The 23,408-nt window shown below is 44.9% G+C and overlaps 1 protein-coding gene and 2 long non-coding RNA genes across 7 annotated transcripts in view; 2 read left to right on the forward strand and 1 right to left on the reverse strand.

Annotated features, from left to right (window-relative positions):
* MAGI3 (membrane associated guanylate kinase, WW and PDZ domain containing 3) overlaps positions 1-4,618 on the reverse strand; it is a 114,885-nt gene extending 110,267 nt beyond the window's left edge. For 2 of the 5 annotated variants that reach the window (XM_083745395.1, XM_083745397.1), the window contains exons 1-2: positions 4,598-4,618; positions 4,150-4,519 (exon numbers count right to left, since the gene is read on the reverse strand). In XM_083745395.1, coding sequence (XP_083601521.1) covers positions 4,150-4,483 — 334 coding nt within the window. In that variant the 5' untranslated portion in view covers positions 4,484-4,519; positions 4,598-4,618. Of the gene's footprint in view, positions 1-4,149; positions 4,551-4,597 lie in introns of those variants that run through there. The other 3 variants (XM_083745398.1, XM_083745396.1, XM_083745394.1) reach the window with 3 other exon arrangements.
* Positions 4,272-23,408, forward strand: part of LOC310847582 — a 42,141-nt gene continuing 23,004 nt past the window's right edge. The window contains exon 1 of the long non-coding RNA XR_014565907.1: positions 4,272-4,351. This is a non-coding gene — a long non-coding RNA (uncharacterized lncRNA). The remainder of the gene's footprint in view (positions 4,352-23,408) is intronic.
* Positions 16,012-17,257, forward strand: LOC310847585. Its single transcript, XR_014565912.1, has 2 exons — positions 16,012-16,686; positions 16,961-17,257. It is a non-coding gene; the product is annotated as an uncharacterized lncRNA (long non-coding RNA).

The raw sequence follows: 23,408 nt of genomic DNA on the forward strand, positions 1-23,408 counted from the left end.
TTCTGGCCCACTTGGTATGAAATGTTGGACCACCCTGGGCTAAATTGTTGTTAGACAGTGCAACAAAAGGAAAAGGTATTATATGCAAAAGAGGAGAGGGAACCTTTACCTTACCTAAAGCTTAGTTCCAGCAGTCCACATCCCCTGCTCTCCTTCTCTGAAGACATATGTTTGAAACTGCTGTCCTAACCTAGCTGGGCCCTTAAGCCACCTGAATACATTTCTGTACAAGTGGGTCCATTTTCTAATGCATGCTGTATATGAAGCAAGTCAGTTCATTTAGATCTCTGCTTCTCACCACCTCAAGGTTATATTGTAACCTAGTCTGAGTCTCTGTCTCACTTTACCCTGTGAAGCCCGTTATTTATCAAAATGTGTTCTTATGTGCCAAGAAGCTGATTGACTGATGGCAGAGTAGCAAATTGAACTTGGGTTTCCCACACCCAACCATTATATTCTACCACTGCTTCATATTTTCTGACGTTTCACTCATTTCCACAATAAAAAGGAAAGGAGTTAGAAAACAGCCTGATTATTAGAAGAATCTTGCCATTTACATTCAAACTACAAAAGTTTTACAGTTAAGTTAAAATGAATACTCCACTCTCTTATAATGTATTGGAAAGCAATCAGAAGTGTCAAACAGCTATAAGAAAATCCACAGAAGGCCTCTGTAGCAAAACTAAAGCCAAACACAATTCTTACTTGAAAACAACTAAGGTTAATACTTGCAGCCCAACTTTTCCATATTCAGCCATACACTAACAGGAACTTATATACACATTTCTATACGCCATTGAAAACATCTTTTTTGAAGCTGAAAAGTTAACAGTTGAAGTTACTTTGCTATCATTTCCCAAGTAAATTCATATATGTGGCAAGAAATAGATACTAGCTATAATTGAAAAGCACACAGGAGTTACATTTTACCAAAATTGAGTTGTGTCACGTAACGAAAGTTCATCATAATTGTCTACTTAATATTCATATTTGTGCTGTGCTAGAACAGCTATAATTAGCTTCAAATTTACAATTGTAAATCATCAGACTCTATGATTGCAAGTAACAGTGCTTAGCAATAACTTGACATTTGAAATGCATACTGGCAAGGAAGCTAAATAATTAACACAATTATTTGATATCTCCTATATATACACAAATTAACACCACCATGGCAAGATGAGACTTCCATTAGAAAAATGAAGTTGACAGAAATGCAAGAGTCTTATGAATCACTGCAAATACTTTGCACTAGGTTCCAGGCCATACACAAATATAATTATGTAATTGCATAACTAATGCTTACTCCACTTCATGTTAGCAAAGGGTATTTTTTTTACATTTTGTATAAATTTCTGGTGCTGAAAGCCAGGACATTTCTACTACATGACTATAAGCTTTTACTTTCAAATTTCAATTTCTTTCATGAAGCAAGCACTCTAGGAAAAAAGCTCAGACAGATCGCTTGGGGGAGTAATAGTAATTTTATCAGTCTCCAAAGTTTTCCTGTATGTCCTCTTCTACTGAAAATTACCCTATTTCACTATCAATTTACATATTGATTATGTACTTATGTACATATGCTGCCATAGATCTGAAAATAATCACCACAAATCATCTTACTTCAAGGTTAGCCTCTACTACTATATTTTGCTATGTCAAACTGAAGACAAACATAAGCAGAAAGCTTTATTTCATAAGCTATTATAAAAACTATTAAGTAAAATAATCCCATTTCCTGTGTAAGTCTTAAATAAAGAACAGAAAGCTGCACATTCTTTAAGTACAACATTAAGCATTCAAAACCACACATTAAATTCAGTATAACACATTCAAACTTAAACAAAATAGAGAATTATCTTGTTGCCCTAGAGACACTGTTACATTCATATGTTACATTCATACTGTATTCCACACAGACAATACAAGCCCTTATTTTAGATATTGTAAACTTTCTCTAATTCTAGAAAGGAGTATGCTAACTGTAAAAAACCTTGAAGTGTGAACAATGGCAAAACACAAGAAGATCAGAGTAATTTATAACACTAACAGCACAGAGAAGTTTTCATACCAAAACCTATGTTTGATATGTTTTGTTCCTCAGGCCAAAATATCACTGTTATGTGATGGCAAATATTCATAGGAACTATAACAGCTTGTGGGGCATAATCTGTCAAGTATTGCTCCCCATACAGCAGGAGGAATTTTAAGACAAAATAACACAGCTGAAAATACAGGAAAAACCCACGATGAAAGGCTGTCCTAAAAACAAACTGCTAAACTCTGGCATCTGGATTTACCTTTGCTTATAAGAACTACAGTGGTACCTCTGGATACGAGAGTTTTTTAAACAGGTATGACCAGATGCGTCTTACTAAATGAACAGTCCTTTCAGAAAACTGACCAAAGAAAAGGAAATCACCTTTCTTGCCTCTCTCTCATGTTTCTGCCATACAGAAATACTAATTTTATATGAAGAGATAGTGAACAAGCCCACAACTAGCCTAAATGATGGCTTTTAATAATGCTCATTCACTAATCTTTCCCAAGAGTAACATTAGCTTTCAGTAAACCTCAGTGCTCTATAAACTTTATTCCCTCACACAGCAATATACAAACAACTAGCTTTGCGGAGGAATCACTGGATTATGAATGCCACAGGGAAGGCTGAAACAAAAGGTTAATCACAATTTCACTCATAGATGAAAATCAGTTCAACAATGTTAGAAATCAAATGTAAGGCTAGGAGTCTATTGTAACATGAATCTGTTCCACTGAAAAGAGCTGCAGGGTCTACATCACAGATACAACATGCAAGAACCTGTTTGCTCAAGCATGAAGAACAATTACAGCAGCTCCCTCCCCCAAATATACATGCAACTAAAAGCTTCCCCCTTCCATTGAGAATGAATGGCACAGAAAGACAAACACATAAGAATCATGCATTATGGCAAACCCCAGCCTATGCAATGTTTAAATAGTTATAATGATTCTTTCCTCAACATAGAGTGCCAGGATAGTGCATTAAAAATCTTTATTGCTGAACACCAAGGTTACAAGTAACTATGCCAAAAGTCAAGGATTTTTTTACCATTCTTGCCTTTAGCAATAGTGTTATTTGTAAAAGAATAATTAATCCACTGTAATGAAAGTCAGACACCTTGAAACTACTAGGATGACAACCATATCTAACACTGTGCAAAGCAATAGACCTTACTGGAACAAATCACATACAAACCCAGCTAAGGTTCTTTGCTACCACAAAGCTTGCCAGCCCCTCTCCAGGTTAAAGCAGGTCTTGCAAATGGAAGCATTTGAATAATGACACTAATACTGGGGCGGAAGGTGGATACTGGAGTAAACAGGAAGGGCCAAGTCTGCTCAGGGAAAGGATTTAGCAGATGTGCAAGGGGGGGGGGCTTGGAGAGAGAAGATATGTCAGGGTCAGGTTTGCTTTAGTGGGAAAACAGTGGTGGAAGGCAGCTGTACAGAAGGCATGGAATAAATAAGACACAGGGAGGCCAAATATGCCAAGGAAAAATGGGCAGGCAGAGATTAGTGCTCCAGGAAGTACAGTACCGAAGTCGGGTGACACAGGTAGGGCGATGTGTGCCCTGAAGGGTAGGAGATATGACAGAAAGATAGCTTCGTGATAAGGCGGCAAGACGAGCGCAGGTTAGGCAAGCTAGATGCGCCAACACGAACGAGGAAAACATAAGTAAGGGGGGAGGAAAGGGAGAGAACGGATGGAGGAAAGCGTACTTTGGCAGAACAGGCAATGGCGAGGAGGACACTGCCCAGAGTAGAGGCTGGAGGGCGACAGGGCACTGTGCTTTGGGCGGGAGAAGAGAGCAAAAGAAAGGAAAACAGGGTGGCTGCGAGATGAGCAGGGTTTGCAAAGGTGAACCTTACAATGGAGGAGACCAGGAAGGGACCTAAGGCGAGGGGGGGGGGGCTATTTGAAGAGGGGCAGGTGCGCTTGGGTGGAGCCGAGGGCGGCGACTCGAGAGGCCAGGCTCTCCCTCCCACCGAGAGGTTAAAAGGGTAGGGTGGAGGGGGGGCAGAAAAATAAAGAAGCCTCCTAACCTCCCTCTCCCTCCCCTCGCGCGCAGCGGACGTTTCTGGCGACCGACCGGCTGACGGACTGACCTGGCCGCACAGTCTTGAGGCGCACCGGCTCCCTGAAGTGGCGGATGACGGCCAGGGTGTCTCGGTGCGTGAGGCCGCTCACCGGGGTGCCGTTCACCTCCAGAAGCACGTCCCCCGGGGCGGGGGGCTTCCCCGAGAGCAGGACGGGGCCACTCCCGCCGCCGCCTCCGGACTCGGCCAGCGTCGGCAGGCGGCCCCCGAGGTAAGGGAACTCTCCGCGCTCGGCGCCCCCGCGCAGGAGGTCGGGGTCCGGGCCGGGGCCGCCCCCCCAGGACACGGCGCACTCCTGCACCTTGCTCAGCCAGTGGCGCTTCCTCCGCAGCGTCTTAGACATGAGGCCACACCATGGGCGCCCCTCCGCGCGCGCGCTCTGCCCGCTCCCCGGTCCCGCCGAGCTCCCCTCGCGGCCGGCCGGCCAGCCCAACCTCCCGCGCGCGCGCCCTCGTGCCTCCTTCGGCCACCACCGGCCACGACTGCCTCCCAACTGGCGCCCTCAGCGCGGCGGCGGCGGCGGCAGGAGCACGCCCCCTCCTCCCCTTGGACACACCTCTTTCGCCTCCTCCCTTCCCCTCCCCACCGTTGTCTTAAGCCCCGCCCGACATTCCGGGGGGTGGGGCCAAGTGGGTTGACGTCAGGAGATAAGAACTTTCAGGGACCGGGGAGAGGGGGAGGGGTTTGCGGCAAGAACTTCGGCGGGGAAGGGGAGGCGCGAGGCAATTCAATCCTCGGCCTTGCCCCGGAGCAGCTCTGCAACTCCGACCTGAAGCTGCTTTTTCGTCGAAGTTTGCAGTACCCGGGAAGCGTGCTTGCAATTGCGGCAGACACGGCCGGAGCCCCTCGTGGTCTTCCTCTCCACCAGTATGCCCAGAGGGAGAAGTCCCGGGAGGCTGAGGCAGAGGCTCCTCCGCCTCGCCACTGCCTTTCGTCTCTACTCCCTCTGGATCGGGCCCATCCTGCCGTCTAGAGGAAGAGACCCGTCTAGAGGAAGAGAAGCCTTCTTGGCTTCTCCTCCAGAGCAGGCAGCCAGGCATGAAAGAACAGCAGCAATAGTATGGTGGCACCTTAATGAATCCTTAAAAAGGCATTGCAGCGTAAGCTGCAGTCTACTTTGTCAGGTGCATGAAGTGCTGCAACGGTGAGAATCCGGTGAGAAAAGTTGATGAGCTTTTATTTTTTTGGCCAGGTGTTGTGCAGGAGATGGAGCAGTAACTTCTGAGGAACAGTGACTTCTTCTATCCTGCTCACTTCCTCTGGGCTGCAGAGGTGGGCCCAACTCCCACCACAGATCAGAGGAAGAGTCAAGGTGGCTGCTCCTATAAACTGATACCCACTCAGTCCCACTTTGGGTAGGAGAGAGAGAAAGGAGTAGGTGCCCCTGCTGTCAGCAGTGGTGTCTTCTGCACCAAAGTGCCAGCTACTTATGTGTGGCTGAGGGGCCCTCCCAAATTGCTAGGACCTCAACAGTTGCCTGATGCTGCTGACCTCTGCCCCCCCCAGCTCTGGTGCCAAAGGAAAGTGGTTGTGGGCTGCTTTGAATGGTGCAGTTCTAAGCCCTTGTATTTGACCTTAGCTATTTCATAAACAAATCCAAAGTACTTTTACTTGAAATTCTCACGTGCCAATGGAATTTACTGCCAAATCCATGTTCTCAGCTTTGCACACTGTGAGCCTGAGCAGATGCGTGCTTACTTGAAAATTACTCAGAGTAGAGTGGGGCTCAGCCCCAAGCATGCATAGCAATTTAGCCTCTGAATATTTGCACACATAAATAGTGAAAAACAATACAGAAGGTGCTCAAAGGTACCCTGTTCCCATTAAGAACAAGGACAGTGACTTAAGCATTTAATGGGCAAAAGCCATATTAGCTTCCTTTTCATACTATATCGGATGCTTATCACGATTACAGTAAAGCCCAAAGCCCCTTTTATTCAGAAGTAAGTCTCAAGATAAAGAACCATCAGAAGAGAGAGCAGAGAGCTTGAAGATGATCAAGGGTCTGGAAACCAAACCTTATGAGGAACTGTTGAGGGAGTTGGGTATGTTTAGCCTGCAGAAGAAAGGACAGATATGATAGTCATCTTCAAATATCTGAAAGGCTGTCACATGGAAGATGGAGCAAGCTTCTTTGCTGCTGCTCCAGAGGGCAGGACCCATACTATTGGATTCAAAGGAGATTCTAACTAAACACCAGGAACAACTTTTAAGGTAGCAGGAGCTGTTGCCAGTGGAATAGACTCCCTTAGAAAATGATGCAATCTCCTTCATTGGAGGTTTTCAAACCGGTTGCATGGCCACATGTCATGGATGCTTTAGCTGAGATTCCTGCATTGCAGGGGGTTGGACTAGATGATCCTTGGGGTACCTTCCAATTCTACGATTCTGTGAGAAGTAAGTCTTATTTAATTATACTGGACCTCCAATTCTACGATTCTGTGAGAAGTAAGTCTTATTTAATTATACTGGACCTACTTGCAAGTGAATGGGGCTATGATTGCACTGCCAGTTTCTGAAACTTAACCTTTGTACATTTCTGCCTATCACCAGCTACATGTCCCCTTCTCTCCGTTTTCCCTATTAAAACAAATGCAATTCCATAAGAACCATTGTTGTGTTAACAGCTCTCTAATATACCGGTAAGTACAGATTGCAATATTTTTCTTCAGATATATATTTGATTAGCATAGGAGAGAAGAAAGAAAGGAACATAAGATGTAAGATTTTCTGTACACACACCTCACTGCCACAACCTTCAATATTTATTTTATGAAATTGCGACTCCTTGCTTGACTGCCACAACATTTCAAGCCCATTGCCATTCCCAGGAGTGTCACAGCAACAGGCCTTTGTTTGATATCTGCACATTTTTTTTATAGCAAGAAGCTCAAATCAGGCACAAAGCACATGAGAGCAGCAGGACTTGCAATACAAGACGCTAAAACCATTGGAAGTCCAGCTCTACTAATCCACCTCAGTATAACGTGCCATTGCATTAATTAATTATTTGTTTCTTTACCTTGTTTACTCTACCCTGCTATGGAGTAGCTTCCTATGTACAGTCTTTTCCTTGCCTGGTGCTCTCCAGGTGTTGCTGGACTCCAGCTCCCATCATCTCTGACTGTTGTTCATGCTGGCTAAGGCTGATGGGAGTTGGAGTCCAACAGGCACCTAGAGCGCACTAGATTGGAAAAGGCTGCTATGTAAATCTCCCCCACTCCTTCCCTCAATTATCACCCAATGTTAACAATGAAGCAGGGAAAACAGTGACAGCAAAAATCTGCTAGCAGGCTTCTTCAGAAGTGAAATGTCTTGGTCTTGCCCCACATTCCACATCCACCTCTCAGTAGCAGCTCCCAGATTCCATAACTTTCTGCCTAACTGTGTGCAGCTAGCTCCAACTTTGGTAGTATTCAGAAGACAAAATAAAAGTTTTCCTTTTTACCCAGGCTTTTGAAAACTCTTGTTTATTGTTCAGCCTCTGTTAATTGTTTTGCTTGATGCATTGATTATTTTTGTATTGAATTTTCCTGTTTTATTGCGATACAACACAACCTAGGACTTTTTGCTGAATGGTGGAAAATAAACGTATCTCATAAATAATACCTTCAAAATCGCTCCCAGGTGGCTTATTAAACAAAATGGCAATAAAAATACAATAGTAATAAAAGAAAACAAACTTTTAAGAATTGGAACAGAAAACCAGTAAAACGAACATAAAAATCTTATACAAAATGCTTATGCAGCTGAAAAAACATCTTTACATGGTACTGGCAAGATAACAATATAAGCAACAGACAAGCCTTTCTGAAAAAGTATTCCACAATTGGGGTCCTACCACTGACAAGGCTCAGTCTATAGTTGGCATTCACCATAACCACAACAGAGAAGGAACCTGATAGGGCTCCCACAATGATCTCAGGCAGGTTCACATGAAGCTAGGTAGAATTTTATGTATAACTTTTCTTATGTGGATCCCCATTCCAGACATATGGCAGACACTTTTTATTAATTGGCTTTTAATGTGCAAAGTGCTTTATGAGTTTCCAGTCCCATCTTAAGCCCCAGCGAGCACAGTGGGATTTACTTCTTGAGAAGAATGCCATTCTTCTCTGCACCTTTTCACCAACACAGCCATCTTGAGAAGTGGGTCATTTGTAATTACCCTTTAAAATGGGTATTTTGTGAGTGTTACTTGCTCAAAGCTACCTACATAGTTCTCAGATTCATGATCAATAGTCACTGGGTACCATATAAGAAAGGAGTTTTGCGGTATTTTTCATTGTCTGCTATTCAGGCCCAATTCAGCTGTACAAGGATAAACAGGCACAAGTTTTATCTTAGTTTGTTATTTAACTGGCTTGAATAAAACAAAGTATCCTATATTTGGATGTAACAAAAACAGAATCTATGAACTGTCTCCCACTGTGTGTGGAATCAGGAAGGTTCATACCTACTTGCTTTCCGAATGCTAAATCATAATTTAAAGTTATATCTGAACTGGATCTTAAACATGGACCCTCAATACAATATTTTAACATGACATTTCAGTTCAGCTTTAAACTGAAAAACAGAACAAAGATTTTTCAAATTTAACTAGGAAACTTTCTCAGTGGTGCTATGGACATGCATTCAATTGATTAAATTTGTATTTCAGTGTAAATGCTGGATTCTGTACTTAAAAAGGGCTGTGTTTGTCTTGTAGCTTGTTATTTGCATTCAATGTGGAGTTACAGTGGTACCTCGGGTTAAGTACTTAATCCATTCCGGAGGTCCGTTCTTAACCTGAAACTGTTCTTAACCTGAAGCACCACTTTAGCTAATGGGGCCTCCTGCTGCTGCCACGCCGCCGGAGCACGATTTCTGTTCTCATCCTGAAGCAAAGTTCTTAACCTGAGGTACTATTTCTGGGTTAGCGGAGTCTGTAACCTGAAGAATATGTAACCTGAGGTACCATTGTATATCTAAAGGGTTACATTACATTTGTGTCATGTTTTCTGGTTCTAGTGCTTTCATGAGAAAAGTCCATCCCATATCTCCATGGATCTAACTACTACTCTAAGACTGTGAGACTGTCCCTAGAAAGGCCTGGACACAATTTGAAGGCCAGTATCTCTCCCCATTGCCCCCGCTCAGTCAGTTCCCTTTAACACACACACACACACACACACACACACACACACACACACGAAATAAGCATAGTGCCAATGCACCATCTTCTGTTGGGTTTTCTATGTTATTTCCCTTTGTAAAGACTGTGGGGATAAATCATCACAGCTATATGAAATGTAATTAAGAGAAAAGAACATGTTTAATCCCATATTTTAATAATTGGAGCTTTGGAGAAGGAAAATGGAAAATATAATATGAAGAATAATCAGATCTGGTTACAGATAGGTAGCCGTGTTGGTCTGCCATAGTCAAAACAAAAAAAATTCCTTCCAGTAGCACCTTAAAGACCAACTAAGTTAGTTCTTGGTATGAGCTTTCGTGTGCATGCACACTTCTTCAGATACACTGAAACAGAAGTTACCAGACCCTTCTATATAGTGAGAAGGTGGGGAGGGGTATTACTCAGAAGGGTGGTGGGAATGGGTGATTGGCAGATAGCTGTGATGAGCCTGTTGAGGACTCTTAATGACTGCAATAGGTCTTACAGGAAAAAGCAAGGGGTGAGAAGGTGAAAAATGGCTTTGTCATGTATAATGAGATAAGAATCCAATGTCTTTGTTCAGACCAGGTCTCTCCATGGTTTTAAGTTTGGTAATAAGTTGCAATTCAGCAGCTTCTCTTTCCAGTCTATTTCTGAAATTCCTTTGTAGTAAAACAGCTACTTTGACATCTTGTATAGAATGTCCTGGGAGATTTGGTGTGTGTGTGTTTGAGTGAAGCAGGGAACTAATACAAAAATTAACCATGTTATGGTTGCACCATAGCTGCACACAGCAATTGGCAGATCATTAGTGCGACCTGTCAGTCACTGATGCAGAGCTATCAAAGGGAGAGGGAAATTCCCAGCCTTAGTGGCAACCTCCAGAAGGTGATGAAGGCTGAGGCACCTCAAGTCAGTACTATGCAAGTATGCAATTACTGACAGGCTAATTACCTCTAGCCCAGGCTCTTGCAATCACCTGTGGCAGCCAGCCAATCCCCAACCATATGCTTGCCTCATAAGGGTAACCAATAAAGGTGAGGATTCATCCTCTTTGATCACTCAACAGTAGCAGCCAATGGCTCTTACTAGAAAACCCAGTTTGGGGCTGCTTATATACCATACATTTAAAACACATTTTTCTCTTCGACACATACTGGGATCTGTAATTTAAGAGTGCTAGGAATTGCAACTCTTTGAGGAGCAGAGTATACTTCCCAGAATTATTTGGGGAGGGGGACTTGTGTTTTCTGCTGCTCCAGAGAAGTAGACACGGAGCAATGGATCCAGAAAGAAGATTCCACCTAAACATTAGGAAGAACTTCCTGACAGTAAGAGCTGTTTGACAGGGGAATTTGCTGCCAAGGAGTGTGGTGGAGTCTCCTTCTTTGTAGGTCTTTAAGCAGAGGCTTGACAGCCATATGTCAGGAGTGCTCTGATGGTGTTTCCTGCTTGGCAGGGGGTTGGACTCGATGGCCCTTGTGGTCTCTTCCAACTCTATGATTCTATGATTCTATTCTATGAAATGTATTATGTGTATGCAGCCTTAAACATCAGCAGGTAAGCCTAGAGTTGAGCATGATGGGAATGGAGCATCTCCTCTTCCAACAGACCCTCCCCACTCATGAACAGCCCTCAGCTTGGGGATTCCCTGACACCAAAACAATTGGAAGTGGTCTATTGAGTTCACTACTAATAGGCTTACTCAATAGGAGCAAGAGAAACGGTGTCTGTCACCACTAGTTTAACACTTAACCCAGTGATAGCTTGTCTCAGGTGACTTAATCATTGAAGAGGGGGGAGAGATGAGGGGGACTTGGAAGTAGTTGCCTAGGAACCATTCAAACATCTATTGGTTCCAGGTTTTGACAGGAAACAATAGGGGATATGTGGGTGGCTGCCTATTAATGCCTACAAATGGACTATTAACACATTTAGTTGGAAATAATTTTAAATGTCTTTTAGAAGTTTAAAATCTGACATGGCCTTTCTTTAACGGAAAACACCCCTCACTGCCTTGGATACATTTATAAAAAGGCTATTAATCTGTTTATTGTAATTGTGATTTTTAATTTGCTTTTACTTTATGTCACTCATATGACTTTAGTTAACGGTCAGCTAATAAACTGAACCAATTAATTAATAGCTAGTGTTCTATTTGGTACCTCAGTTCATGACCAATAGGGGTCAGGAAGGAATATTTTCCTCTCTGTGGGTCCCTTCCTCAATAGTTATAATTACTGTCACTATTGATGTGTATGCATATCACCAATGCTGTTTTTCTAGAAAAAGATGCTGGAACTCACCATGAACACCTCCCTCAATCTCTTCTAAAGGCAATGGCGCCAACCTGAGAGGGGCCAGAACTGCGTTCCAGCTGAAAACCCCCCTGCATATCACCATAATTAATCATAAGCCAAGAACAAACCTTGGCTTCAGATCATGGTTTATTTGGAGCAAAGCAAACCATGACCCCCAGTTCAGACATAACAATAAGCCAGGGACCCTTGTTTGTTACTTCTGTTCACTAGTGGGGAGGAGTAAAGTGGGAGTAGTCTGGGCATTCACAGCAAACTATTAACTGTGAGAGAGCCAGTGTGGTGTAGTGGTTAAGAGCGATAGACTCGTAATCTGGTGAACCAGGTTCGCTTCCCCACTCCTTCACATGCAGCTGCTGGGTGACCTTGGGCTAGTCACACTTCTCTGAAGTCTCTCAGCCCCGCTTACCTCACAGAGTGTTTGTTGGTGGGGGAGGAAGGGAAAGGAGAATGTTAGCCGCTTTGAGACTCCTTCAGGTAGTGATAAAGCGGGATATCAAATCCAAATCCAAACTATCATTTACTACAACATATGAACAAACCCAATGTTGGATGGTGTGTGGTTACAGGTTCCTTGGAAAGCCACAGTAGGTAGGTTCTCTTTGATTGCAATTTTTGGTACTAGGAAGGAAGTTCTCCTGGGAAGGTGAGTTGGGCTGCCTTCCCTTGCAGGCATGACTAGGGTTGCTAACTTAACAGCAAAGTCAGCCTGTTTTAGTCCCGTGCCTGAACAGCAGATATTAGATTAGAACATGTTTCGCAGCATGGAGATGAGCACTGTCATCTGCTAATGTTTGCAAATCAAGCTGCTCTCAAAGACACTGGAGCGTTGACTGGTAGAAGTGTTAGCAACACTGCGTGGCTTGACTCATGTGTTTGAGTCATCTAGAGCTCCATAGCCATTTTCCTATTGTACAGCAACAAGTCTGCCTGTGCCTACTGCTGTCTGAGTTGAACAAGGAGATTGAAGGGTGTGTGGGAGGTGGATGGTGTTGTCGTACAACATTAGCGGGATGATAGCTTCTTTGTCCCTTCCACTCTGATTTCAGTTTGATACATGTGAATATGAAAAATCATCTTTCAGAAAACTTCTCTTTCCCCTATTTTAAATTCTTATGATGCATCCCGCCGTTCAATTATTTAGGTCCTCTCTCCGTTACTATTTTTCGATCCAGCTCAATAACATTTTCTTTTAACGCACTTTCAGTTCTATTTCTTTTCTTAGATGTAGGACCTTTGGCTTGTGGCTGCCTGCATACATTTGCCTCTCAAGGCTGAAATAGTCAACTAGAACTCTTTTAAAAACATCATGTGCTCTAAGAATACACACAATGGTTCAGCTCAATGTATCAGGAAGGCTCAATAGCACTATTGTTTGCAAGCATAAAAGGGTGTGACATAAGATAGTTCAAACACTTGCATTCCTTTGTAGATCTCAACAGGAAGAGCAGGTAGCTGCCTTAAATCCCAAAGGAGCTGCATTCTCTGCTGTAAAACAACGATAGTTTTTGTTTCAATGACCGTCTCCTGAACTTCATGTCCCAATATTCTTGTTTTATTACACAACAATAGACTCTCCAATAACAGCTTTGAACCCTGAGCTCTTTTACATGGTTGATAAATCCAGGCAGATTTAGAAAATGTCTAATTTCTTTTTAGTTTGGAAATGGCTATAAAACCTTATCCATGACGAACTGGTACATAATGTCTTTCTGTTTTCCAAGGCACGCAATGCTTTGTACCTATGCAGTGCCTTCATTTCTTCACCTCATATAATATTGCCATAACAAGGTGCCTAAAGATTGTAATGATATTTTAATCTTGTAGTAAAATCATTTTATAAGGGCTGCTCGACAGGAGGAAATAACAATGTTTAAAACTTGCATGGGCAGCTAGGGGGGAAAAATAAATGAGTGTGTCGGAGCGGGTGGTCACAATGAGTCAAATACATTCATGTTGTAATTCCTCCCTGAATCTATGATGTTACTCTGAAGGCGGGTTTGGCTCACTGCATTCAAGTGGATTTGGCTGACTGCCAACAAATGTGAAAATAACTGTCACAAAAAATATATGCTTTCTTCACACCTACATGGCAGAAGTGAGAAGACTGAAATGTTGTAGTATTAAGAGTTTTGGACATTAGAGGTGCACTAGCAAGTAATTTTAGACCAGAAATCTAATACTTTACATGGAAGCTGTCATATAAAAATAAAGGAATAGTGAACTATATTCACAGAAATGTTTTTTTACTGCTCAGGTTTGCATATCACAGTACAGTTGTACCTCAGGTTAAGTACTTAATTCGTTCCAGAGGTCCGTTCTTAACCTGAAACTGTTCTTAACCTGAAGTACCACTTTAGCTAATGGGGCCTCCTGCTGCCGCCGTGCCGCCGGAGCACGATTTCTGTTCTCATCCTGAAGCAAAGTTCTTAACCTGAAGCACTATTTCTGGGTTAGTGGAGTCTGTAACCTGAAGTGTATGTAACCTGAAGCGTATGTAACCTGAGGTACCACTGTAAGCCCAAACGATGGATTAATTTAGCATGGCTGTATGAGCATGTGGACCAGGGACGCAGGTGGCGCTGTGGGTTAAAGCCTCAGCGCCTAGGACTTGCCGATCGAAAGGTCGGCGGTTCGAATCCCTGCGGCGGGGTGCGCTCCCGCTGCTCGGTCCCAGCGCCTGCCAACCTAGCAGTTCGAAAGCACCTCCGGGTGCAAGTAGATAAATAGGGACCGCTTACCAGCGGGAAGGTAAACGGCGTTTCCGTGTGCGGCTCTGGCTCGCCAGAGCAGCGATGTCACGCTGGCCACGTGACCCGGAAGTGTCTCCGGACAGCGCTGGCCCCTGGCCTCTTAAGTGAGATGGGCACACAACCCCAGAGTCTGTCAAGACTGGCCCGTACGGGCAGGGGTACCTTTACCTTACCTTTATGAGCATGTGGGCTCCTGGAGAGCCACTCTCAGCTGCTTTGCTCCTTCCTGGCCTTTTTACTGCTACACCACACTGAGCCTAGGCAAGGATATGCTTAGCACAGGGGTGGGGACCTCTGGCCTGTGGGCCACTCTTGGCTCGCCAGGGAATTCAATTTGCCACATGTGGCCATTTCCCCCAAACTGGTGATGTCAGCTGATGGGCCAGGGCACAGGGCTTAATCCTGCATTGGCTGTGCACAGTGGCGTAGCGTGGGGGGTGCCAGGGGTGCCGGCCGCACCGGGCGCAACATCTGGGGGGGCGCAAGTCCAGAGGGAAGGGACAAGTTCCTTCCTCCGCCGGCCTCCCCGCCGCCACCGCCAGCCTTGCGCCCTAGCGCGCGCCCGCGCTCCACTCACTGCTCGCAGGAGGAGCAGCCGCTGCAGCAGCGCCGACGCCGCCACCAACGCCTGGCCGGGCACGGGCAGCCTTCGCACCCCCCCGCCGCCGCCATCCCCTTCGGCCCAGCCACAGGCGGCGGCTGCTTCTGCCGACTGGGAGGGAGGAGCCAAACCCTCCGAGGGGAAGCCGACGGGCGGGCGAGGGTCTCCCGGTGGAAGGGGGCGCCGCTGGCTCCGGCTCTCAGTGCAAGCCTCAGCCGCGGGGGGGGGGGCGGGGGCGGCGGGCGAGGACGGAGCGCGGCTGGAAGCCCCCGGACCAGGCTGGGGGGAGGAGAGGCGCTCGCCAAGCCCGGATCTGGAGCGCTTCGGAGCGCCCAAGGAGAGGAGAGGGCGGGGAGGTGCCCGAGGGGAGGGGGCTTCGGCTGCCTCGGCCCGCGGGGGCTCCGCAAATAATAAATTTAATAAATTCCTGCTGAGCCTTAAGGGGGGGTCCTTGGTTCCTTCACTCGCCCCCAGCCCCAATGGCGTGGCGTGGGGGGTGCAGGGGGGCCGGCCGCAACATCTGGGGGGGCGCGCTCACATTAGAGTGCTAAAATCCAGGGGTTAGGGGGCGCAAATTACTTGCCTTGCCCCGGGTGCTGACAACCCACGCTACGCCACTGGCTGTGCAATCCTGTTCCCAGTAGGGAACAGAGTTGTACAGCCTAGGCAGCAGGATTTAAGATCAGAGCAAGATTGGGGACTTAATGGGGAGAGGCCTCACAAAGGCTTTTGCAAGGTACCTCCCTCTTCCAAGTTCCCACTTCTTAGCATGTTGTCTGAACCCAGTGTCAGGCTGTTTTGCACCCCAGGCAAGGCTAACTGCTTGCCCCGCCGCCCCCCGCCACTGCAAAAAGTTGACAACTTCAATTTTCAAAAACCACGTTAGCTGAGAAGGTGGTTATCAGCCCCTCCCCATAGATCAAGTGCTCAGTCAGATGACAGAGAGGGAGACATGTACCCCAGAGGGTTTTTAAAAAATACTTAATTTGCCACTTCTGCCAAAGCCAGTGGGGTATTGGAAGGCCAGAGAAAATGTTTTGGAAGGGTGCTTGATTTGGGCCAGGAATTAGCCACCCTTGCTGCAAATGAAGGCAATAGAACTAAAATGTGGATAATTATTCTGCTCTAACAGTTAAACAAGGGACGCGGGTGGCGCTGTGGGTTAAACCAGAGCCTAGGGCTTGCCGATCAGAAGGTCAGCGGTTTGAATCCCCGCGACGGGATGAGCTCCCATTGCCCGGTCCCTGCTCCTGGCAACCTAGCAGTTCAAAAGCACGTCAAAGTGCAAGTAGATAAATAGGTACCGCTCCGGCGGGAAGGCAAACGGTGTTTCTGTGCGCTGCTCTGGTTCACCAGAAGCGGCTTAGTCATGCTGGCCACATGACCCGGAAGCTGTACGCCGGCTCCTTCGGCCAATAAAACGAGATGAGCGCCGCAACCCCAGAGTCGGCCATGACTGGACCTAATGGTCAGGGGTCCCTTTGCCGTTACCTTTAACAGTTAAACAGGTAGGTAAACAGGCCAGAGAACAAAGTCAAGCAGGATTGCGTCCTCTCTCTGCCATTGACTAGTAACCAGAGATGATTATAAATGGCAGAAAATATTAAAAAACAGCTGAGCTACAACCATTGGTCAAGTGTTCCTTCTCTCCAGATGTCGTAGAATGCAGATTACTGAAGACTATGCTATTTCTTGGATGTCAGTTTCTTTTTGGTAAAGGTAAAGGTACCCCTGCCTGTACGGGCCAGTCGTGTCCGACTCTAGGGTTGTGCGCCCATCTCACTTAAGAGGCCGGGGGCCAGCGCTGTCTGGAGACACTTCCGGGTCACGTGGACAGCGTGACGAAGCTGCTCTGGTGAGCCTATAAAGCTGTACCTATTTATCTACTTGCACTTAGGGGTGCTTTCGAACTGCTAGGTGGGCAGGAGCTGGGACGGAAAGACGGGAGCTCACCCCGTCGCGGGGATTCGAACCGCCAACCATGCGATCGTAGTTTCCTTTATTTTCTAAAATGTGCACAATACCCAATGCCCCCCAAAATAAATAAACAGCTCCCCCAAATCAAAGGTTTCCTTCGTTTCCTGATGGTGAGCAAATACAGACTAATGGAGCAAACGGGGCAAGCAGTTCCATAGACTCCTCTACACAGGGAATATTTTATTTCCAGATTCCTATATTTGTTCTGATTTCGCCAAGATATACAAGGTGAAATATGATCTCCAAGATGAACCAAAACTTTCTGGTGGATTTAGCTGGAGATAATAAAGCAGTTTTGTAAAAAAAAAAAAAAGCACTGTAGCTTTGTAGGGCTTAGTCAGCGGATTAATTCTTGAAATATTAGGGCTAATCTGATTCACTTCTGACAAAATATGTGAGTAGATTTGACAATGTCATGAATAAGTCCTTGAAAGTGTATTCATGCTTCAGGGTCCTCAGAAATAATTCACTGATTTTTGATGTTGAACAAACTAAAAGATTTATATTGCTCACAGGTATCTTTATGGACAGCTGTCATTGCATCAGCTTAAATACTGTCTGCAAACTCATCTCCAACACAGGCCTATACCTTGCACCTTATGCATGGTGCAATGGTTTTGGCTTCCCTCGTTCTAGCTCCACTGCTGCAACAAAAACAGAATATTGTTTTGAAAACAGGCTGCCAGCATTAATCTGACTCTCTGCCATTGTTGGCAGAAGATATGCAGACTTTCCTTCTCCTATGCTGATTTCCTTGTTTCACCTCGCAAGCATGTAAAATATCTGAGCTCATCTGAAGATAACCAAGAGGAATGTGTGCATCTTAGCTATCTGGCTACCTAATGCACTGCAGAGCGAAGAATTATGTATTTACATATTGCTAATGCGTAAAATCTCAGAGAGTTAGAGCTCCATCACACCTGAAAACAAATGTATTTAGTTGAAAGGGCAGCACAAAGAAAAATAAATTGCTGCATTCACAGTGGCTATCAGTATTCAATACGTGTTCAAACTCTACTCCCAAAAATGCATTCTTTATTGGTATTATAATTAGAGGAAGATGCAGGTTCAAGTCAATAGATCTCTTCAGTAGGCAGGGAAACAGTTTATTACATAGCTGGGACAAAGAAAAAAAATCTAAAGATAGAAAATGCATCATGAGACGAAGCATATAATGACAATGTTGTGATTAGCCTTTTGCAAGGCAAGATGGGGGGAAGCTTTACAAATACAAAGGACTATTACAAAAAAATAAAAATAAAATAATAATCCTTTCGAAAATAAATTTCTCACACCTCTTCAGCTTCCCTAGGAGTACCATTTTTGATGTGCCCGAGTGAGAAGCAAGAGAGGTGAGGAAGAAAGGAACAGGAACAAAAAGAATAGATCTTGTTAACAAGTGGAGCAGCTTCTTAACATTTCATCTGAAGCATAGGGGTAGGAGCCACCTGCCTCTCTGCTCCAAACAAGTGGCTTCCCTGTGCTTTCCCCCAGCTCTGTTTATAAAGTGATCCTTTATTTCCTTTTGTCTCCACCATATAGAAAATTATCACATGGCCCTGGTGAACATACTTCTCTGCCAACAACCCAGGGATGGAAGTTCCAATTCCTAAATGAAAGAATACAGTAGACTGTTCACCTCTGCCCAATCTCCCTTCCCCAAGGGAAGGGGAGCTGGACTGGCCTGTTACCCAGGAACCAATCAGGTTAGGAGAGGAAGCAAGTCTATATCCTTCAGGAAAATATCTGGCTACCATTCTCATATTATTGCAACATCTCAAGTTAATCCGGTTGTCGCCCCTGGCCTATTTTCCCTCTTATAATAACCGAGATACTTTAAAGAATTCAGAGGCTGGAATTGAACGTCACACTATTACAAATGTTCTGTCTGCGCAAGCATCTGCAAGATGGAATGATCCCCCTCCCCCTGTGTGCTGCTCTGGGGGCTTCCCCAACACCCCCCTGTAAATGTGGGGTGCATGGGGAGAGAAGAGAGGGCAGAAAGCCCCACTGTGCCAACAGGACTTGCTGGATTAATGCTGCCTGACATTTTCAATTATTTTAATTCACAATCATGTAGGGTGCCAATGCTTTTCTTCTTCTTTGCAATGCTTCTGTGCCTTTAACAGCCATGAAGCTTTCCTGATATGCAGCTGCAGTGACTGAGAAAGCTTCAGTTCCTGTATGTCTGCTTGTCATTCAGCTGTCAAAGAACCAGGAGCCCAGCAAAGAAAAATGACAATAAACAAGCATTTTAAAAGGTGGAGGGAGAAAGACATCAAATATTACCCCATTCTAAATACAAGACAGAGACTATGTAATATGTGGCTTTCTGGCATATTTCTTGCATTATCTTGGTATTCCTGCTGTTAGCATGATTGGGAGATTTTTAACCAAGGGCTAGCAAAAAGCAGTGATACAGAACACAATCTGGGCCAATTCTGCTTGGTGGTTAAGCTCCTATATATAGCGGAGTACGGGTCTGGGCCTTCATAATGCCCATGGTCAGTACACACACAAGTGGCAACATTTGTAGACCAAGTGTTTCCATGCAGTTGTACACAATTCAATTCTTCGGCGATCAGCCTTCTGGACCATAAAGAAGGCTGATCGCCGAAGAATTGATGCTTTTGGATTATGGTCTGGAGGAGACTCTTGAGAGTCCCATGGGCTGCAAGGAGATCAAACCTATCCATTCTTAAGGAAATCAGCCCTGAGTGCTCACTGGAAGGTCAAATCGTGAAGCTGAGGCTCCAATACTTTGGCCACCTCATGAGAAGAGAAGACTCCCTGGAAAAAACCCTGATGTTGGGAAAGATTGAGGGCACAAGGAGAAGGGAACGACAGAGGATGAGATGGTTGGGCAGTGTTCTCGAAGCTACCAGCATGAGTTTGACAAAACTGCAGGAGGCAGTGGAAGACAGGAGTGCCTGGCGTGCTCTGGTCCATGGGGTCGTCGGACATGACAAAATGACTAAACAACAACGGAATTGCAGACATAAGGCATATGAAGCATATATATATGCAATGTTCTGTTTTCATACAATGTGTTTTGCATATGTTCCTGAAGTCTGCACCTGTGTTTCCCCTACCAAAGGAAGCTACCTCAGACCATTATTCCATCAAGCTCAGTATTGTGTACATCGACCAGCAGTAGCATGGGGCTAGGGCAGTGACTGGGACTACACTGAGCCCAATGCTGTCATATGACGGCAGCAGATTCCATGCTGGCTCAGGTCCTCCTTCTCACCATCCCTGGAAAAATCATTTATAGGGCTTTCTGATGGCTCCACTGGCTGGGATCCCACTGGTGGCTTTCCACACATCTGCACATTTGGCAGGAAGCATCACTACAGAGGGAACAGCAGCCAATGAGAAGCTGGTGCAGGGATGACAGAGGGATACCTCTGCCAATTTCCCTTTCCCCAGTCCTGGTGCAAAAGGGACTTTGGATTTCTCTGGATCTAACCAAATGTTAAGAGAAGATAAAGGTGCTGGAGATTTTAGCAAGAAAGCATTAAGTGCCTGCACACATTGCTCCCCTGGTGGAAATGAAGAGTGTCTTCACAAAGAACATAACACAATACTATTCCAGCACTTGAAGCTCCTAAATTCATGTCAATAAAGCTCCCCATACCCAACCTCTACAATGTTTTGCTGGTACTCTGCCTATATGTTTCTGCTCACGTTCCTACTGAACAATATTTGATTAACATTTCAATTTATATACTGCTTTGTTACCAGAAAGATATTCAAAACAATTGACACCAAAAGAATGTAAAAAACAACAACATAATTACCCTTTCAACATTTCATTTAAAAATAGCAGTTCAAGACAACCATTAAAAACAGTAGTATCGAAATTAGAATTCATTCAAAAAAGCCAAGCAAAACAGATGTGTTCATTGAGCAAATAATGTTCAGTAAGCTGAAAAGCTAGGTTAATGAGGGAGAAGGGCAGTTCAAATCTAGACATTAAGTATTCTGTAAAGATTAGTTTCTCGAAGGGTTTTCCAGAGCAGCATATGACCCTTGCATAAAGATAATTGAAGATTATAACGTTAAAATGCAAAATAAAGGAGTTTCATTGCAGAGCTGAGTGTCACATCCACAGATCCTTGCCACAGATTTCATGAACCTCAAGAGAGTTTGGAATATAAATGCAAAGTCTTAATGATGATCTGTGTCGGTTTGGGCTGACGGAGCTTCATTCTCTACAGATTCCATGTAGAAACTGACAAGACATTAGACCTCTGCATCAGCTCATACTAACAGATACAAAAACTGCCATCTGTGAGTCTTTTAGAAACATCACTGGCATTTGGGTGCCAGTTAATATAACCAAGAATAGCATGCGTTCTGGCATATAAAGACACTTGAACATTTGTTTTCCTATTTAAAACAGCATGCACAATATTCTTAGGGGGCAGTTCATAAATAACTGTTGACCATAACTTGGACTAAAAGTCTGGACAATAGTTACAAGTATCCCCAAAAGGTTTTAATAAAAGAATGTAAGATTTAAAAGGTGTGAGGCAGGAGTGGAAGCCAGTGCCAGATATAGGGTGTGTGGGCGGTTCCCCTGCACGGGGGGCACAAAGCTGCGAAAATCAATAATGGAAAAGATCCATTTGAGGATGCCAAATTTTGGGCTCACTCAGGTCACCATATTACAAAAGATTCTCTTGCCTGGTGGAAGGGAAGACTATTAGTGGCCAGAAGGTGTGTCTTCATAGACACCATCCAATATAGCATTCAGAAGCTGAGTTGGGGCTTCATCTAGGGCAGGCATAGGTAAACTTGGCCCTCCAGATATTTTGGGACTACAACTCCCATGATCCTTAGCTAACAGGACCAGTGGTCAGGGATGATGGGAATTGTAGTCACAAAACATCTGGAGGGCCAAGTTTACCTATGCCTGATTTCGGGACTCCCATGTAACCGTCCACTGCACTCCTGCCACTAATTTGGGAAGTGGTGCACCCACATTATCTGTCATCCATGTCAATTCTGTTTTTTTTCCTTACAAAATACTGTGCTTTGATGCATTTTCCTCTAAACCAGCTTTTATCCAAACTGAGAAAAAGAATGATCTAGCTGTGCTTTCAGCCAGTAATATGTATACAGCTTTTGGTTTTTTAGATTTAACATATATTCCTCAGGACCTACAAAAACTTGAAATACAAGTTTGAGTATAACAGGCACACTGTGGGGGGAGGGGTGATACTCATACCACTCATTACAAAAGAAAGGCAATTTGTCTACCCCTTCCTCTCCAACTTGTTTACTTCTTAATGCACAGGAAGCATCCTATGGAGGGAGAGGCACAGGGAGAAAAAAGACTAAGAATACTGGGACTGCCCAAAGCAGTCATTCTGCAAGATTTACTAGTGATGGAGTTCCTGCACCTTAGAAACTGTCAGAAGTGAAGTACTGTAGATACAAGACAGGACTTACATAAGCCACAATGCCACCATTCAGGTAAAGGTAGGACCCCTGGATGGTTAAGTCCAGTCAAAGGCGACTATGGGGTGTGGCGCTCATCTCGCTTGCAGGCCAAGGGAGCCAGCATTTGTCCACAGACAGCTTTCCTGGACATGTGGCCAGCATGACTAAACCACTTCTGGTGCAACAGAACACCGTGACGGAAACCAGAGCACACGGAAACGCCGTTTACCTTCCCACTGCATTGGTACCTATTTATCTACTTTCACTGGCATGCTTTCAAACTGCTAGGTTGGCAGGAGCTAGGACAGAGCAACAGGAGCTCACTCAGTCATGGCGATTCAAACCATCAACCTTCTGATCGGCAAGCCCAAGAGGCTCAGTGGTTTAGACCACAGCACCACCTGCCTCCCCTTGCTGCCATTCAAATTAAGGGCCAAAAGCCTGGGTAAAAATAAAAATCTTTGCCTGGTACCTAAAAATAGATAAAGAAGGTACTAGACATGCCTCCCTGGGGAGAGCATTCCACAAGTTGAGGGCCACCACTTGAAAGGCCTGGTCTTGTGTTGCCACCTACTGAAGGATGAGAAAGGAGTCAGCTGTTGATAATAATAATAATAATAATAATAATAATAATAATAATAATAATTTATTATTTATACCCCGCCCATCTGGCTGAGTTTCCCCAGCCACTCTGGGCGGCTCCCAATCAGTGTTAAAAACCGTACAGCATTACATATTAAAAACTTCCCTGAACAGGGCTGCCTTAAGATGTCTTCTGAATGTCAGGTAATTCTTTATCTCTTTGACATCTGAAGGCCCTCGGCGCTGGATCTCAGTGTCCGGGCTGAACGATGGGGGTGGAGACGCTCCTTCAGGTATACAGGACCGAGGCCGTTTAGGGCTTTAAAGGTCAGCACCAACACTTTGAATCGTGCTCGGAAACGTACTGGGAGCCAGTGCAGATCTCTCAGAACCGGTGTTATGTGGTCCCGGCGGCCACTCCCAGTCACCAGTCT

This window comes from Podarcis gaigeae, assembly GCF_964106915.1.
Source record: "Podarcis gaigeae genome assembly, chromosome: 6".
Taxonomy (NCBI): Eukaryota; Metazoa; Chordata; class Lepidosauria; order Squamata; family Lacertidae; genus Podarcis; species Podarcis gaigeae.